The sequence below is a fragment of the Carassius gibelio genome, chromosome A10 (assembly GCF_023724105.1).
Source record: "Carassius gibelio isolate Cgi1373 ecotype wild population from Czech Republic chromosome A10, carGib1.2-hapl.c, whole genome shotgun sequence".
NCBI lineage: Eukaryota > Metazoa > Chordata > Actinopteri > Cypriniformes > Cyprinidae > Carassius > Carassius gibelio.
In genome coordinates this window covers 14,451,681-14,471,550 of record NC_068380.1, presented here as the reverse complement: position 1 = coordinate 14,471,550, position 19,870 = coordinate 14,451,681, and the positions used below count along the sequence as shown (strand labels likewise).

The 19,870-nt window shown below is 36.2% G+C and overlaps 1 protein-coding gene across 2 annotated transcripts; it reads right to left on the bottom strand.

Moving 5' to 3' along the window:
* Positions 1–97: 97 nt before the first annotated feature.
* On the bottom strand, positions 98–19,485 carry LOC128021283 (calsenilin-like). 2 transcript variants are annotated; one of them, XM_052608389.1, is made up of 9 exons: positions 19,370–19,485; positions 11,060–11,240; positions 3,464–3,588; positions 3,300–3,369; positions 2,723–2,793; positions 2,303–2,410; positions 2,113–2,217; positions 1,968–2,030; positions 98–522 (listed from the first exon to the last, which is right to left on the bottom strand). In XM_052608389.1, the coding sequence occupies exons 1-9, from the start codon at positions 19,373–19,375 to the stop codon at positions 475–477; spliced, it is 777 nt and encodes a 258-aa protein (XP_052464349.1). In that variant the 5' UTR covers positions 19,376–19,485; the 3' UTR covers positions 98–474. The 2 variants fall into 2 exon arrangements, with proteins under 2 accessions (XP_052464349.1, XP_052464350.1); XM_052608390.1 differs by lacking the exons at positions 11,060–11,240; positions 19,370–19,485 and adding an exon at positions 4,659–5,738.
* Between the last annotated feature and the right edge of the window lie 385 nt (positions 19,486–19,870).

Here is a 19,870-nt window from a genome sequence, read left to right as displayed (position 1 = left end):
TTTATAGTAAACTTTTTGTTTCCTTATTACATTAAGTGAAATAATAAATAAATATATAGTTTTACAGAATTCCATATATACAGACATCAACACATCATGGAGTCATTCACAGATGCCTTTATTTCTTTGAAAACAAAAAGCAGGCAAACATGCAAAAGTTAATTAATCTAGGCAGAAATCAACCAGTTTTAAGAGCGCAGATTTATCTACATATATACAAATGAGCATTTACAACCTGTCTTGAATGCTTAAGGTTCAACTGAGACACTCAGACGGCCCACATCTTGTTGTTAAAGCATTCAATGCAATCAATCAAAATATTCATTCACATGCTATAGACAATGTGCAAGGCCTAGGCACAAAACACAAGTGTTTCTAGATAGTCCCTGTGGAGCGCTCGAGGACTAACGGAGTGATGCTGAGAGTCGATGTGGAAAAAGAGCCAGAGGATCATTCTGCACTTCACGCGGCGCTCTAGATGACATTCTCAAACAGCTGCATGGAGCTCATAATGTTCTTGTCCTAATAAAACAGCAGAGGAAGAAAAAGCATCAGTCGCAGATTGTTGCTGACAGCTTCATGTTAGAGAGAGTTTAGACAACGTCTGGCTGTCACACACTGACAGTCTGTTTCAACATAAATCAGTCCAGTGTTGACATTTCTCTGACATTAACTCTGATGCTTTTGTCTAAGCATGGTGAACAACCGCAGATATTTCTAGACAAAAGATTTAAAGGGGTATTTTGTTTCTGCTTCTAAGTTTTCACTTACTATATATTGTTATACAAGATTTTTTTTGTGCCAAAACAACTCAGAATTGATTATTTCATAACCATTTCACAATGACTTTTTTATCAGGCTGTTTATTTCTGTTTTTCTGTAGAATTTCATACACATTTTCCATCCTCTTATAAAAAATGTTGATTGTTGCTGGCCCTGTGATTAGAATTTTAAAAGTATTTCAGAATTTGTTATTTTTGTTGCTCGGTCTTTTGATAAATGTGACCCTTGACCACAAAACCATAAGTCATAAGGGTCGATTTTTCGTAATTGAGATTTATATATCATCTGAAAGCTGAAGAAATAAGCTTTGCATTGATGTATGGTTTTTTAGGATAGGACAATATTTGTAATCTAAGGGTTAAAAAAAAAAAAATCTAAATATTGAGAAAATCCCCTTTAAAGTTGTCCAAATTAAGTTCTTAGCAATGCATATTACTAATCAAAACTTAAAGCTGCGGTAGGTAACTTTTGACGCTCTAGTGGTTAATAAACAGAACTGCTTGCGTCTTGCGGAAGAACATCGTAGCCAGAACTACTTCTCTCTGTTTATGTCTATGAAGAATCACAAAGGTACTGGGTTACTCTGCCGCGGTATCCCCGAAGCAATCTAAAATAGTCCGAATATAAACACTTATTATAGGTGCACCTTAATGATTCAGGACAAGCTAAAGACACGGTTTGGAAAATGGATTCATGGTGTACTCGCTTATTATATACATTTTTCTACATTTTGAACACAAACAAAGTTACGGACCGCAGCTCTGATTGGTTATTTTTTACGGGGAGCGATGGAGTTTCTGCAAATGACAGTAGGACCACTGGGAGAAGCCAGAGGAGCTTGATTTTTTTCACAGATTATCTGTCTTATATTCTACTGTCAGGACATAATGACAGGTTTAACAAATATGTAAAAAATATTTTTTTTTACAAAAGTTCCCTACAGCACCTTTAAGTTGTAATATATTTAAAGTAAGAAATGTAAAAAATATCTTCATGGAACATGATCTTAACTTAATTAATGATTTTTGGCATAAAAGAAAAATCTATAACTTTGACCCATACAATGTTTTTTTGGCTATTGCTACAAATATACCCCAGCGACTTGAGACTAAGGCTAAATATGAACTCTTCCATGCGAAAACATTAAGAAAAGTTTTATTATGACTTCTTTACATCTGACCTACCTTCTGACAGGTCTCTATGAATTCATCGATGGTTACAACACCATCTCGGTTTCGGTCCATTTTCTGTAACAAATATTTCTTCAGAGGTCAGCGATGATCATGGCTGGCTGACATCGTTTCTATGGGATTGTTAACCGTTTGTTACCTGGAAGAATTTCTCCACGTGTTCAAATGCAGCAGCGTCTCTTACATAAGGAAAGGTGTACATGCCCATCATGTCATAGATGGACTTCATAATAGCCAGCATTTCCTGTAGAAAGTGAATGTTAATTGCGGTAACAATGCCAAATGCATATTTGTACTAATCTAACAATGGTAACACTGGTGTTTTGTACCTCTCTGGTGATGGTGCCATCTTTATTAATATCATAAAGGCTAAAGGCCCACCTCAGTTTCTCTGTCACAGAACCTCGAAGCAGGACAGACAGGCCGATTACAAAGTCCTGCCAAAACACACATTTTACAACTGATTGAAGAACAAAACTAAATTTAACATTGTCAATTGTGATTGTCTGTTGGACTAACACATGTTCTGTTGATATTGAACCCAAAGATGGAAGTTTAAAAATAATAGTTATAATTAACCTCCTTTTTGTTCCTCTGATATAAATCTAGTAGACTGATATTATTGCTAATCTGCTGATTTACATCAATATAAACATTTGACTTGAATAAAGTAATATAACATGGAGCTGCAGTCTTTCAAATTATTATTATTTTTTAAATTGCTTGAAATTTGTAATAATGTTCCTTACCTCAAAACGTATAGAACCATGTCGGTCCATGTCAAAAGCATTGAAAAGGAAGTGTGCGTATGTGGTTGCATCTAGAAAAAAGAAGTGATTAACTCTATTCTTAATATTTGGATTTTATTTTAAAAAATTGGACACCTACTCATTCTTTATTATAACTTTTATAGATTTTATAATAAGAGTCAAGTCACAAAAAATAAAAATGCTGAGTAATATATATATATATATATATATATATATATATATATATATATATAAACACCTAATTAAACAATTTAAAACTATTTTAGTGTTAAAAATAAAGTTAAATTAATGCATTAATAAATTAAACAAGAAAATAACAACAATTACAAATTAAATAAACAAACAATTAAATAAAAAAATAAAAAAATAGAATAATTAATTAATGAATGAGTGAGATAATTTTAATGAATGCTATTCCTTTAGAGCTATAGTGCAGAAATTCTCCTGTAGATGCCTGACACGTCCCACTTACATAATGTAGATACTTGAACCAAGATTATATCCACACTAATCGAGATCCACCAAATAAGAGTCAGAAATGTGATAATCACTTTACCTCCTTGAGGGAAGAACTGGGAATAGATTGATTTAAACGTCTCCTCATCCACCAATCCACTGGGACACTCCTATTAAGAAACATAAGATGACCCTAATATCCTAACCTAGCATAATAGGGAAAATTTCACTTGTGACAAACTTGTTTTTCTTAAGGGGTCTTACGTTTTTGAAGCCTCTGTAGAGCGACTGCAGCTCCTTCCTAGTGAACTTAGTCTGAGCCTGGAGCTGCTCCAAGCCCTTGGGCTGATGTCGCACCATGGACAACTCCAGATCCCTGTCAGCGCTGTCTGTCAGAGAGAGAGAGAGAGCATGAGAATGAGGATGAGGAAGAGGAGGGCCGTGGAGGAGGGGAGTGACTGAAATCAGTTGGGCTGCACTAAGGACAGGACAGAAACAGATAAAGCACAGAGTACAGGTGAAAGAACAGCCACACATTTGGGTTGAAAAGAGGAAGACAAAAATAGACACTGAATAAACCACAGAAGAGGAGCTGAGGAGCTGGGACCAGGATGGATCGATATCACTGATTCTCAACTGGTTTTGCTTCAGGGCACAGAATTTTAATTGGATGTCAAGTGGCGACCCAAGACTAAGCACCAAAATTGGTTGACATATAAAAATGCCCTTAACATAAAACACTGAAATCTGTCACTCTTGTAAAAGACCTACACTTGCTAAAGTAGGACATGAATGCATTGTTTTGGGACATTTACATGTTAAGAGTATATTAATAAGAGTTGATATCAAATTCAATTAATTGAAACAGAATTTGCTGAAATATGTTTGTTTGTATTTTAGCTTCGTTTCCCCCCACAACCTTAAAGATAACCTGCAACCCACCATCTGACATCTACTCGCCATCTATGAGGCATGCGAGAACATAAACAGGGAAGGGAAGAGATTAAGAGAAAATAGAAATAAGAGAGAAATAAAGAGGAGGCAATGCAAAAACAACCTTAGCTGGACTGTACCACAACTGCAAAATGATATTAAATGTATACATTGGCTCATATTCTGAATATAGCTCCTGTGTTCTTCTTAGATTATGTGAAGTTGTTACCACCTTGTACTTGTTTGGATTTTTTCAGTTAATTTAGATTCCTTTCCACATGCTGCAATTTTTTTTAAGTTACCTGACTAGTGTACAGTGTGCATATATTGCAAATAGTCACATTCAGTTTAAATCATAAAGTATTTCCATTTCAAATAAATGCTGCTCTTTTGAACTTTCTATTTATAAAAGAATCCTGAAAATATATAAAAGTTTAAGAAATGAGCAGCAAATCAGCATATTGGAATAATTGACACTTTTTACAGTAAACTAGGGCCAACATCAAAACCATACGGTGGTTCTTACCATCCAGCGACTGCGCCTCCGTCATGCCAAACTGTTTGAGCACCATTACAAACATTAGAATCACTACAGCAACTGCAAACACCTCCATGCCCTGAATATCCATTGCAATGAGAGCTAACTGCGATCTGCTATGCGATTCCTTCAAGAAAACTGACTAAGGTCAAGAGGTCATGCTAGAGGAACGATTTTAGGAAAAGCAACTCATCTTGTTTGATGAGAAGACAAGTTCTTATTGTCTGCAGAGCTCATTCCCGGAGCTATTCTGAATTCCTGGTGCATTAGGCTATAAACAAACCACAAATGTAAACCGTACAGTGATGCTGGCACCACGGATCATTTAAAATAAAGTCAACATTTAAATAAAGTCAACAAGTTACAAATTCCTTCACTTCCTCATCCATGTTTGTCTGTAACAACATCAAGCGTACGGGAACGTCCTGCGGCTTTGGTCTCCACGGACTAGTGTGTCGCGGTCCTCTTCAGTCTATATATTCCTTACAGAGTACTGAAAGAGTCCGATCTCAAGACACAGACACTCCCTCTTCCCTCTCCATCTCTCTAGCAATAACACACAATGATGAGCCAGCCATAATGTATGTTTAGGTGCAGTTTAACTGGTGCATTCTTCATTTATTTGCATGATACAAATCTACAGAATTGATTAATATACCTGGATATACAAGAGGGGTCTTGGATCTCTGTAAAAGGGCTTTAAAAGGGGTTTCTTTTGTGATAATGACAGGCTGACTGTACATTATCCCACTTATTACATGGCTACTTGCCAAATAAATAAATTAAATATGATATACAGAAGCAATATGAAATATTAATTTCAGTTTAACTTATTTGATTATGTGAGAAGAAAAGAGACCACGCAGTGATATAAGATACATGATGCTAGTAGAGATATAGGAAAATTGGTTGCCTGAAGCAAATAAGTGAGAAACCGAGCGTTTAGTTGTCATTACACCAGAATATCTGACCACAGAATCAAGATTCAGGATCAAGTATTCCAAAACATCATCTAATAAAATTTGATTTAAAGAACTTTATTATGAAGTTGTAGTGGTTTGTCAAAAGTAGACATCTATAGAGTAATATATATAAAGTAAAAAAATATATATATTTAATATGTAAAACACATAATTTATTGAAATGGCAGAAACTGACAAATACAGTAAAATATTGTAAAATAGAAAAATAAAAAATAATTATTTAAATAAAAAAAAATACATCAATCAATCAATAAATAAATTCATTTACAAATTAAATCAAATTAAATAAATAAAAGTGACATATGGCAAACACACAAACTATAAAAAGTACAAACTCTTAAGTTTTTATGCATTAGCTGAAGGACATTATGACTATTTTACATTTGTTTTAATGTGAAATCTTGACTGTGCCTCTCATCAGCTGCTGGAAACATGAAACCAAAAGCTTCATGCCTGTTCAAATTAAGGAGCAGAGTGAACTTTGAATGTTGTAAAAAAAAAAAAAAGTGACATTCATGCCTTGAGATGCTACCTCAGACATATGGAGAAACTTGACTGCAAAATGCACTGCAAGTCAGCGATATATTTCAATGAAATTATATGAAAAAAAAAAAAACTATTTCGACCTCTATTATGTTTTATCCATTTGAATCAACTGGAAGCTTGTTTCTATTAATATGAGAATAATGCATCAGAATTTATACTTAAGGAAGCTATACTATTCACTAATAACATGGAAAACTTTACCTATCATTCAGCCTGAGTGCAGGAGGGGAAAGATGACTGCTGATGAGTTTGTACTTATTAATGCATGAGTTTAAACCGGGCGCAGGCATCAGAGAGTCAGGGGGAAATCAATACATGCCTTGGGATGTGCCAGAAACTAACTTCAAAACACTCTCAACTTCCTCTTAAATCTCTGTCTGCATTAAGTTAAAAAACAAACAAGAATCCTATGACATTTATGCAAGAGTACGAGGGCTGATATAAGAAAGCTGGGAAACTATCCATTTTGTGGCACTAAAAGCAGGCTAAAATTCACTAAATCCATTCTAAAGTTCTGCATTTATTTGACAAAAAATACAGTAAAAAACAGTAACATTGTAAAATATTATTACACTTTAAAATATCTGTTTTCTATCTGAATATATTTTCAAACGTAATTTATTTCTGTAATGTAAAGCTGAATTTTCAGCATCATTCCTCAAAGTCTTCAGTTGTCACGTGATCATTCAGAAATCAGTCTAATATACTGATTTGTCATTTAAAAAAAACAGTTATTACTATACATTTTGAAAACAATTGTACTGAACTGAACTTAAATTTTTAATGGATATTGTGATATATATTTTTTTACAGAATTATTTGATAAAACATTTTTTTTAAACTGCATTTAATTAAACTTCTTAATGAATAATAGCATTCTTTTTGTGTAATTTGGAAATAGCTGTGCATGTTTTTTTTTTTTTTCATAAGCAATGCATTACAGACTTTATAGTATACATGAGGGTGAATATTATCTCTGGGGATTGTCTCCATATAAGTGATTAAAACTCAGCGCAGCTCTTAATTTAATAGCCTTGTTGCTGAGACAGCATTATAGTCTTTACATCAAACATGAGGCATTATTTATAGACAACTTGGGTTCTTAGTTTGCCTGTAATTATTACTTAATGGATTCTTCCTTTATCTGATAATACTGTCAGCATTTCTCTGTGGTTGTCAAGTAATATTGCATTAATAGATCACATTTCCTACATTCCGTATAGGTGTCAGGGTATTGCATCATGGAATGTTGCACTTCAGAAGTCTCACTGCTGTGGGATTTAAAAGAAGACTCTAAATAATAGATATCCGAGATATCTATGAAAATATGGAGAAATCAGAAGCAGAAGACTGGAAGGCCTGAGGTGAGTCAAAAAGCCCGGATGGCACTGACTGAGGGTGAGCTGAGGCCTGGCCAGCGGAGGCAGAGCTGAGGAACTGCCTGTTTTTTAGGAGAGGAAGCAGGAGAGGGAAGCTGGGTTGGGAACACTGGAGAGCAGGATTTAGGAGGAACCAAGACACATGAGGTGAATGCCTAGTGTTGTTGTTTACCAGTACCTACTTCACACATGCAGCGAAATCATGTTGAGGACCACTCCCTGACAGCTTTGCTCAGGAGCATTCACTGAGGCTCGAGAGGTAATACACAGAGCGAGCGGGCTGGGTAGTGCTTCAGGTTCGCCAATTCGATGAAGTCCCTGGTGTGAGTTTCCAGGGAGTCATCCATCTGCTCCAGACGGGACGGCAGGAAGGGCCATGGTGACGGAGGATATACACAAACAGAAAATGCCATAAAATAAAACAGTTTTGGTCCTTTCTTCTGTCACAGGGTGTTGCCAATCATATCTCACCGAGACGAAATAACAAAGAAAATGGTCTTTAATCTAACTTATACAAAGGATACAGAGAAACAGGCTTCCAAAACACGACATAAGATGAGACCCTGAACTCAGGAAACATAGGACTATAAAAAAAGTAAACCAAATGAATACTAATAGCCAATTTTTTTTATAGTCCCTTGTTTCCCATGTGGTTATTTTGTTATTTCGTAATAGGTTAACAGACAACAGTTGAACTAAATACAGTTATCACATGCACACACTGGGAAACTATGTCAACCCGAGGCATTGAAGACAAAAATGAAACAATAAAGAGAACATACATGTGACAGAAGGGTATGACACTAACTTTGTTCGACTACTGACATGATCATGTACAGAAATTGGATTTTTACTAGTTACAAAGTGTACACTAGTTTATATAGCATTTCACTACACTCATAGCCTAAAGGTAATAGTATTCATGAAGGCTCTCCAGTTCATATTTGCCATCTTCAAAGGCATACTGCCATCTGTTGGGCTCACACTACAAAGTACAGAGAGAAACAACTGAAGTCAGTGGAGCTCAGCTGGACTTTGACTACTTGGGATTCTGTCCTGGCTTTTCGCTCTGATCTATTCATCTCTTTCTTTTCTGAGCCACAGTTTCATGTTTGCCAGTTCTTCAAAAACAAAATATTATAATTTCTATAAAATCAGGTAGAGTTCTTCTTAGTGGTATATAGTATTTGTTCTACTGTTGTACTGCTATTGTATCAATAAAACGAATTTTTGCATATTTTTGTCTGAGAGCGCAAGAAAAATAGGCTACTTCCCTCATTAGTAAACACCAATCAGAATTAATATTTCAAGGTTCAACTGCTGATTAGATTACGTTCAATTCTAATTATTCATTTCGTAGCATTAAAATGGAAAATTGTTGTGCTTATTTAGTTTTTAGAAGTAGCGCTTCTCACTGCTCATCATGTGCCATCAAATGCTGGGCTCACAAAAAGCACTTCATGCTCTTCTTTAAATTAAAGGGTGAAGCAATGAGAAAGTAATTGATAAACAACCTGATTTTAACAACCGGTCACACTTCATTTCACTTGCACAAAGGCAAACTTTTTGAGGCTGCCTGGAGTCCCAGATGGCTTGTTTGAAAAAGTGAAGCAGAGTCATATTTTGGCACCTGATTCAGCAGTATGTTATTTTGGTCACTGGTCCAGGGAGCCTAAAATGAACCAAAAATGTAATCATTTATGCATTTCTTATTGTAAATGCATATAAACAGACTGGAAATGACATTAAGAAAATCAGTCTGATTATTATTTTTTTTTAGTTTTTTGATAAAGAGAGCCCAGGCAAGAGCCAAAGGCTTGTCTGAATATAGAAAAAGAAAACTAGATGACTCAAGAAATGCTGATGGGACGGAGGGATGAAAGTGAACTGGGGTCTCAGCCCTGCAGATGTAAGTGCACACACATGCTACATTACTCAGTGTCTGCACACACAGAAGTGCTCTGTCAATTATTTACACTGGATTTTGCAGCTCAGACACACATTGTCTCCTCACGTGATCCCTGAGCGGTCTGACACAGGTTACATATTAAATGCAGGACAAACTCTGCATATAACACACACTAAATCATCTCTCAGTTATTACAGAGAGATAATTAACTAACATCAGAATATTATTGTGAAAGAGGCAAAAGTGGGAGGGTCAGTGAAAAATGATGAAAGAAAAAGTAGATGAGGAGGGAGAGAGCGATGCTGTAAGAAGAGGGAAATATGACATCAGGTTGAGTATCTAGTCAGGCAGTGTTGCTGAACAGCGTTGTGCCTTGAGCAGCATCAGCCCTTTGTTAGATAGTACACACTATGTGGTACGTATATACAGTTTAGTATCCATTAAATTAATCAAAAAGGACAATAAAGACATTTATAATGTTACAGAAGATCTCGTATTTCAAATACATTTTGTTTTTCAAAACTTTCTATTCATCAAAGAATCATGAAAAATGTATCATGGTTTCCACCAAAAAATATGAAGACTGTGTTTTAAATAAAGAATGATTTCTGGAGGATCATGTGACACTGTAGACTAGAGTAATGATGCTGAAAATTCAGCTTTGCTTCACAGAATTAAAGTACTTATTGAAATATATCAAAATAGAAATGGTTCTTGCTTTGAATTTGCTTTATTAAACCTATTAATTAAAGAATAAAATAAATTACTTGTGACTACTTTAATGATTTTTTTTCCCCAGAAAAAAATAAATAATAATAATGTAAGTTTTATAACATTTTGTTGATGACAATCATTGCAGAATTTTATTGTTTTTGGTTAAGAAAACACTTTCGGAATGATTCAGTGAGACAGTCACTTGTTTCATTCCTGAATGAATCCACATATGAATCAGTGAATGAGTGAAACCCACCACTAATGACTGTATTTCTGCAACATCAACAACTACAAAAAAAGTGAAAAATACAGCGGAAAACGGTGTTGGACTAAAATATAAGCACTCATAGAGTGCTGTATTACCAATCAAATGACTAAACAGTATACTGTATATTTAGTCTAATTCAACTGGTCCCTAATTCAATCTTTGTATTGCTTGCTTGTGTTAACAGCACAATTGGAAACTATAATGGAGTGTTTTTTTAAATCCTGTGTTTTTTTTAATCAGTTCAGGACCGCTTGGAGCTGCTTTTTGTCCACCACTGAGTAGGGAGCATGAATTGAAAAACTCGGAGTGAAGCGTATGCTATACTTTCAAGTCATGTCTTGATTTAAATGATGCTATACATATGAGCCAAGCACACATAAACATGACCATAAAGACTTTTCACTTTAAAAAAAAATTATGGCAGAAGCAAGTAAATACCATATACAGTAGATTTCTAAAAGGCCTGTATACAATTTAATGCATGCAATTTTAAACCTCTCCTGTCTAATTTATTCCCTCCACTCCTCCATCTGGATCATGGCTGGCACACAGTGTTAAAAACATTTTTCTGTTTTTTTTAGGAATCATACTTGTGCCCTGGGGCGCCGCACTGGCGATGATCCTTTTGACCAGACAGCATTTCATGAGGGACTTGCGGGAGATGTGCGGCTTCTGCCACTTCCCGTGGTTTTCCTTCTGCCCGCTGGGGTCCCTGTCCCGCCTGTTGGCATCAGGCAGCAGACCTCCATCGCAGCCCTTCTGTCCGTCTGCCTGGGGGAGAAAGACAATGAGAAAACACATTTAAAAAACCCACAGATTTGAAAAGCAAGTCAAGAAGTTCACACAGAATACCATGTCTTTGAATGTCCTTTTGTAACAACACTCACTGTCTGCTTAGACATTTTATTTTTAGTTTAAAACATGATCATAGAAATATCTTGCGGATGTTAGATATCAAATTAAACTGGATAAGCCGATTCTGATTATATACCAGTTCTATCATTTAACATTAATTAACATCATAAATCCAATTTTGAACTCAATGTAAACATTTTCTTTCTCACCTCAAACCTGAATTCTTTATATTTTAAACAGATTCCAACAACTTCCATTGTCATGTTAGGATGGTGGGGATATTATCCCTGTAATTCATTTTTAATTGGTTAAACTAAAGGTGTTGCAACTGGAGCCATGTTACAATGCTCCCCAGCCACCCACAGACAGTTCTACTATCAGCAACACAGAAATTACAAACACATCAAAGATGAGTAAGGTGAGAGAGATGTGCTCAAAGAGATATAGGAGATAAAATGAGTAAAAATATAAACGTAAGAGTGAGGAAAGTTTCTAGGGAACGGCAGCTTTAAAGAAAAATATTTAACACGCCTTCAAAAATGCATTTGTCTTCATGGAAATGGACATATCTGTGAGAATTTGCTTGCATGTGCAAAGTGTTGTTCATCTTGAATGGCATGAGGAATCCTGTGAGGGGCCTTACTTATTTTCTTGTTCTTATTTGTATATGAAAAGACAGTGAGTTTTGCTCTGAACATTTACAGCATTGCTAAATAATTATACCTCCCTAAAAACAGCATCAATAAAACATCAGGGGCCGGCATCATTTTTGAGGGCCTGCATCTGTTAAATACTGCCATGAAAGATAATTTGTATTGCCCACTGAGAGAAGTACAAAGAACATTTGTAATTCTCCAAAAATACACAGAATTGTAATATTTCATAGTTGTACATACCTACAAGTACTAAATTAACTTTACTACACATCTGCCCTGACATGCAGTGGGGAGCGTTACATAATCACACCAGAAAATTCACTGTAGAGGGCAAGTTTGTTTCTTTCCTAACTGTATTTGTGTGTTTTACTGGGATCTAGTTGATAACAATGCTCGAAATCATGTGGGCATGTGTGTTTTTGGGATGCACTGTCATGTGGTCACCTACAGACCTTGGCACCTGCTGCATTACTGATATGACTATAGTGAATCAGTCGAGTATATCATGTACAGTAGGGAATGTCAACATAGCAGGCTCCAATAAATCTCTGGCTTGACCACTGTGACTGCTCAACCTGTCCCAAAAAACCACATAGGGCACCTTCAACATAAACAGTCCTTGATATCCCCACAAGAACTCCAGGGTAGCTGCATCAGTGAAAACAGAGCAGCATGACATAAAAATGATTTGGGTGAGAGTGATTCTTGCCTATAAAGATTGCAGATATATTGTTGCCTTTACAAACTTTAATCAGCTCAATCCATTTATCTTTACATCTACCTATCGTTCAATACATCAAACTGCATATGAACTGAGCGAGTAGACAACAATGTGACAACACAGGATATCACAACAGAGCAAATAACCAAAGCAAGGCAAAACAAGTTTATTTTTAACACATTTCATTGTGGTCAGGGTGCTTCACAGAAAAATTATTTGATAACGATTAGAAAAAAGTGCACTACTAGTTGAGCAGGCTTGAGAACCAACACAAGTTGATTAACAGTTTAACAGCTCTGTGTCTATTTTAGAGCATCACTATCTGAAAAGATCTTGAAAGTCAAGCAGACTTTAGAGCATCACTGAAATTATTCTAGAGCAGCATTATCCAACAGGTTCTAGAGAAAAAAAAACTATCTGAACAGACTAAATGTTACTCTGCCAGACATGCAAAAGAAATCTAATGTATCTCTTGCTCTGGCTACTGTGTATAGACCACCAGGGCTGTATACAGAATTCCTAAAAGAATTTGCAGATTTCCTCTCAGACCTTCTAGTTACAGTTGATAAGGCGCTAATCATGGGAGATTTTAATATTCACGTTGATAATGCAAATGATACATTAGCACTTGCGTTTACTGACCTAATAAACTCCTTTGGAGTCAAGCAAAATGTCACCTGGCCCACTCATCGTTTTAATCATACACTAGATTTAATTATATCGCATGGAATCGATCTTACTACTATAGATATTGTACCTCAAAGTGATGATATTACAGACCATTTCCTTGTATCGTGCATGCTGCGTATAACTGATATTAACTATTGTCGCAGCGATACCGTCTGGGCAGAACTATTGTTCCAGCCACCAAAGAAAGATTCGCAAATGACCTGCCTGATCTATCTCAACTGCTATTTGTACCCAAAAATACACATGAATTAGACGAAATTACTGACAACATGGGCACTATTTTCTCTAATACATCAGAAGCTGTTGCCCCGATCAAATTTGAAAAAGTTAGAGAAAAACGTACTGTACCATGGTATAACAGTAATACTCACTCTCTCAAGAAAGTAACTCGTAGTCTTGAACGCAAATGGAGAAAAACTAACTTAGAAGTTTTTAGAATTGCATGGAAAAACAGTATGTCCAGCTATAGACAGGCTCTAAAAACTGCTAGGGCAGAGCATATACATAAACTCATAGAAAATAACCAAAACAATCCAAGGTTTTTATTTAGCACAGAGGCTAAGTTAACAAATTACCAGACGCCACCTGATTCAAATATTCCACCAACGTTAAATAATAATGACTTTATGAATTTCTTCACTGATAAAATAGATAACATTAGAAATACAATAGCGAATGTAGATTCTACAGCATCTAACACTTCAGTTTCATCCATCGCACCCAAAGATAAACTGCAGTGCTTTACAACCATAGGACAGGAAGAGCTAAGTAAACTTATCACTGTATCTAAACCAACAACATGTTTATTAGATCCTGTACCCACTAAATAACTGAAAGAGCTGTTACCTGTAGCCGAAGAACCGCTTCTCAATATCATTAACTCGTCGTTATCTTTAGGTCACGTCCCAAAACCATTCAAGCTGGCAGTTATTAAGCCTCTTATTAAGAAACCAAAACTAGATCCTAGTGTACTGGCAAATTATGGGCCTATTTCAAATCTTCCATTTATGTCTAAAATTTTAGAAAAAGTTGTGTCTGCTCAATTGAGCACCTTCCTGCATAAAAATGATCTGTATGAAGAATTTCAGGTTTCAGGTTTTAGGCCCCACCATAGCACAGAAACTGCACTTGTTAAATTTACAAATGACCTGCTCCTTGCATCAGATCAAGGCTGCATCTCAATTCTAGTCTTACTTGATCTTAGTGCTGCGTTTGACACCATAGATCATGACATACTCATAGATCGATTACAAAACAATACAGGTATTCAAGGGCAGGCTCTAAGATGGTTTAGATCCTACCTGTCCGATCGCTACCATTTTGTTTACTTAAATGGGGAGTCATCTCATTTATCATCAGTAAAATATGGAATGCCACAAGGATCCGTCCTAGGTCCCCTTCTATTTTCAATATACATGTTGCCCCTTGGTAATATTATTAGAAAATACGGAATTAGCTTCCACTGTTATGCTGATGATACTCAGCTATATATCTCAACAAGACCAGATGAAACTTCCCAATTATCTAAGCTAACAGAGTGTGTTAAAAATGTAAAAGATTGGATGACAAATAATTTTCTCCAATTAAATTCGGATAAGACAGAGATACTAATTATTGGACCAAAAAACACTACACAGAATCTTGTAGATTACAATCTGCAACTAGACGGATGTACTGTTACTTCCTCTACAGTCAGAAATCTGGGTGTTATATTAGACAGCAATTTGTCTTTTGAAAATCATATTTCCAATGTTACAAAAACTGCATTCTTCCATCTTAGAAACATTGCCAAGCTACGAAACATGTTATCTGTTTCTGATGCAGAAAAGCTGGTTCATGCATTCATGACCTCTAGACTGGACTATTGTAATGCACTTCTAGGTGGTTGTCCTGCTTCGTCAATAAACAAGTTACAGGTAGTCCAAAATGCAGCAGCTAAAGTCCTTACCAGGTCAAGAAAATATGAACATATTACCCCAATTTTACAGTCTCTGCACTGGCTACCTATTAAGTTCCGTATCAGTTACAAATTATCATTACTTACCTATAAGGCCCTTAATGGTTTAGCTCCTGCGTACCTAACTAGCCTTCTACGACGTTACAACCCATCACGCACCCTAAGGTCACAAAACCCTGGACTTTTGGTCGTTCCTAGGATAGCAAAGTCCACTAAAGGAGGTAGAGCTTTCTCACATTTGGCTCCCAAACTCTGGAATAGCCTTCCTGATAATGTTCGGGGTTCAGACACACTCTCTCTGTTTAAATCTAGATTAAAAACACATCTCTTTTTCCCGTGGTAACTAGGATTTACACAAGCTCCAGTCTGGATCCAGAACACCTGAGAAGAGATGATGCTGACCCCCAGAGGACCTCAGATGATGCTAACCCTGAATCAACAAACCGAACTAACAATTATTGCTAAATGTGTGACTGAATCATATAATAACTTAATTAATAATATTGATAGTTCATCGTCTAGCTGACTACGTCTTGTATTATTATTATTATTTTTTTTTTTTCTAAAATCCTGTCAAATGTGCACAAACTACTAGCTACTACTAAATATTGTAGAAACATAATTTTCTGTAAAGTTGCTTTGTAACAATTTGTTTTGTAAAAAGCGCTATACAAATAAACTTGAATTGAATTGAACTTTAGAACCATGCTATCTGAAATTATTCTAGAGCAGCACTGAGCTAATTGTAGAGTGAAGCCAGCTGAGCAGACTTCAGAGAAGCACTATCTGAGAAGATTATAGAGCAACACTAGATGAGCAGACTTCAGAGCAATGCTATCTGAAATTATTCTAGAGCAGCACTATCCGAGCAGATTTCAGAACAGTGCTTTCTGAAATTATTCCATAATTCTAGATCAGTGGTTCCCAACCAAGTTCAGCACTGATGTGCAGAGAGAGAGATGAGTTGCAGGGGACTCCTGTAATCAACAATACTCTCTTTTGTCTTGATGATGAAAAGAGATAAGACTGTGTCTTCTCACACGTTATGTACACTGTCTTGTTGTTGTGTGCGATAAGGCCCACCAATTGTATCACCAGCAAACTTGATGATGTTGATTGTTTTGATTGGTCAACACAGTCATGAGTGTGTAGCTTAAACAGTATGTGGCTGAGAACACAGCCCTGAGGGGCACCGGTGTTTAGAGTGAAAGAGTGCAATGTATTGTCGCAGACCACTACTGCCAGAGTTCTGTCAGTCAAGAAGTCCAGGATCCAGTTGCAGAGTGTTGAATGCACAGTGTACTAGTTGTGTCTGTAAGCAAACTGTAAGGAGTCCAGTGTGGGTGGGTTGATGGTTTTGGTATGAGTCATGACCAATCGCTCAAAGCATTTCATGACGATGAGTGTGAGTGCCAAAGAGGGACAGTCATTAAGGCAGGTTATTGATGATTTCTTTGGTACAGGGATAATGGTGTCAGTTTTAAACTATATTGGGACCACGGATTGTGATGGTAAGATGTTAAAGATGTCTGTAAGAACATCAGTCAGCTGGGTCAATCGTCCTTTCAGAATCCAGCCAGAGATGCCATCTGGGTCAACGGCCTTACAGAGTCCTTTTTTCTTCAGCTGCTGTGACAGACAGCATGTGGTTGTCTGATGGTGGCTCCCCAGGTGTTCTTGGATCTTCTGGGATCTCCCCCTTGAAGAGGGATCGAACCTCTCCATGGTAAAATGTCTTTTTTATTATTTTGTACTGATCTCTGCGGTCCACTTATAATGTTTAGATTTTTACATAAAATTTTCATTACTGTCTGATCAGATACAGTCTACACTGCATCATCTTTTATTTTCAATCTTTTTTCAATTCTGTGTCGAATTGTACCTTGTTTGTAAACAAATCTGCAAACAAAAGGGAACAAAAGACCAAGTTCTTACTCATGCGGGCTTGATTCTTCATTGAAAAAATAAAGTTCCATCACTCTTTCTTAATGTTGGGACCAGAAGGAAGGCAATGCAAAGACTGTTTTCCCACAGCTTGCCACTGCACAGTGTTTTGTTGTCTTCGGATCAGTCTTTAACCTGTTCAACCTGTTCGCTGAGCAGGGCTAAACAGGCAGTAATGTAGAAGCAGGTGTTGAACTTCTGCGGATGCGGGTTTAGCCACACTATTACATCATAAAGTAAAGTAGTTTTGCTATATAAAGTATAATCTATTTTTAGACCAAAGAGAAAGTTTTGAGCTCTGAAACTTGCAGGATGTTTTTAATAGTACAACGACCTCTTATATACGAAAAGATCAAGAGAATTTTTATTTCGCAGTTCATGACCCCTGGGGTCCACTGGGGTCCACAATGTCAAATATCTTCATTCTGACATCTTAAAAATGTCCACACGTTCACAGTCTAAATCCCAACAGTGACAGACAATCAGTCCACTTGTTCGCTGCCCGCCCAATGATGTTGCCTGTGGGCTGTACCTCGGGTGTTTCTCAAGACAGATTCTCTGAGACCAGAGAGTAAGAAATGTTGTCATCTAGAATTTGGCGAAATGTTTGCTGAATCATTAAATACTACTTAAAGTTATGTTGTGTTTGAATTTTAAAACAGATGCAACTTTACATCAGTTTAGAAACAGAGGCACCCCAGTGCAAGCTGCATCCAATTTTTCAGGAACCAAAGAAGAAGAACCCAATTTCCTTCCTCCTCTTCCTTTGTCTGTTAAGTACAATGATAAAATAGACAAGGATTCCATGGAGTTGACCAAGATAAGCCAATTATAAAATGTATACTTATGTCATGCAAGTGTCACATTTTGATATTCCAGCAATACAATGCTTGCTTTAAATATCTGGCTAAAGGTCAAAATAGAAACATAGGAAACACAAATCTGGCTCAATTCCAAAAAAATATATATTTTGTGCATTTGAGCTGGATTTTTAAAAATAACAGTACAAAATGATTTCAAACTGTAAGCATACCTCTGGTTTCTCATTTTGAAACAATCATCAACACCAAGAGAAGAAAATATCTCCACTAACTCACCAAATACTGGTTCCTGGGTGTTCCAGGAGAACAAATTCTTCAATGGATGGCAAGCTTTAAATCAGGGCTATTCATTACTATTCCTGGAGGATAACAACTCAACAGAGTTTAACTCTAACCCTAATCTCCAAATCAAACACATCTCCATGCAATAATCAAGGATTCCTGAAAAACTTGATTGTCTTGTGGCCCTCCAGGAATGGATTTGAACAGCCCTGTTTTAAATTATCAAAGTATCAATTAAAAACAACAGTCATTTGGTCATCTGAGTCTATGCTGTTTTCTTGTCTGGCATATCTATGTTTAAGTGGATAACAGAGTATTTGTGTATGCAACTACAGTATAAATATCACCAGATTGGTGGGAATATTCATAGCAATAATGTGTAATATTATATGTAATATTAAGCAAACGTGGCTAACATTTCCCAGAATTTCTTTACAGTCCTCTCACTTTGATGTTGTCTGACCTAAGATACTTACTGAAATACCATTAGTAATTTGTTATAGAAATTGAAATATTTATTTCTGGCCCTTTTCCCGGTTTCCTCCAAATCCTCTTATATTAAGTTACCCAAAGGACATGAAGGGCATGATATCAAATTCCTGACACAGGCTGTTCTAAAGTCTAAAGGAGGCACAGAGTTACATAATAATTAGTTTTATAAAAGTCACTATCCACCAAACTTTGTAGATGAAAATGGCTGAGGGCTCCTCTTAATACAATTTTAATACACTTTAAATCTCTCTCTCACACACATACACACACACACACACACACATTCACACACACACAAAGATTCCACTGCTTTCAAATTCATTAGAAAGTGTGACTGAAGACAATTTTAGTAAGCAGGTAAAAACGACTCAAATCGAAAGTTACCTGAACAAACAACAACCTTTTATCAGTTGGAGACCAAATAATGGATCACTAACATATATTCATATGTTTTCTTTGCCTTCTCAGGAAAAGCATCTTACCTGCATAGCCTGGAGTTCAGGATGTCTGTATCGATGACTAAAAAAAATATCTGCGGAGGGATCCTTGAATACAGCAGAACAGAAGAATATGCTGCACAATGTTTTTAGTGACAGAGGATGGGACGAGAGAGAGAGAGAGAGAGAGAGAGAGAGAGAGAGGTGGATCAGATGGTGTCACTTCGATTGGATTCCAATCAGATATAAATAAAAATCTGATTTTGACTGATTTGTCTTTTTCTTTTTTCTCTGTAAATTCAACATTATCAAAAGATTCACACAAGAAGCGATGTTCACTTTATAATGTTATAGTTTTGTAATCAGGCTATTTACAATAAATGTTAGGGTTATAGCCTACTGTGCATTTTTTTTTTTGATAGGCTTTAGGAAAAGAATAATCATTATTATTAACTTAGCCTATTTTTATAGTTTGTTCATTAATGGTGATTAAAATAATCATTAGCTATTATTACATTTAATAGATTAGGCCACAATATCACAGGC

What these genes read in the sequence shown, in the direction of transcription:
- LOC128021283 (XM_052608389.1), bottom strand. An exon ending in TCTACAGAGGCTTCAAAAAC is followed by an intron (nt 3,370 to 3,463) that starts GTAAGACCCCTT and finishes GTTTCTTAATAG; the next exon opens with GAGTGTCCCAGTGGATTGGT. An exon ending in ATGGCACCATCACCAGAGAG is followed by an intron (nt 2,218 to 2,302) that starts GTACAAAACACC and finishes CACTTTCTACAG; the next exon opens with GAAATGCTGGCTATTATGAA.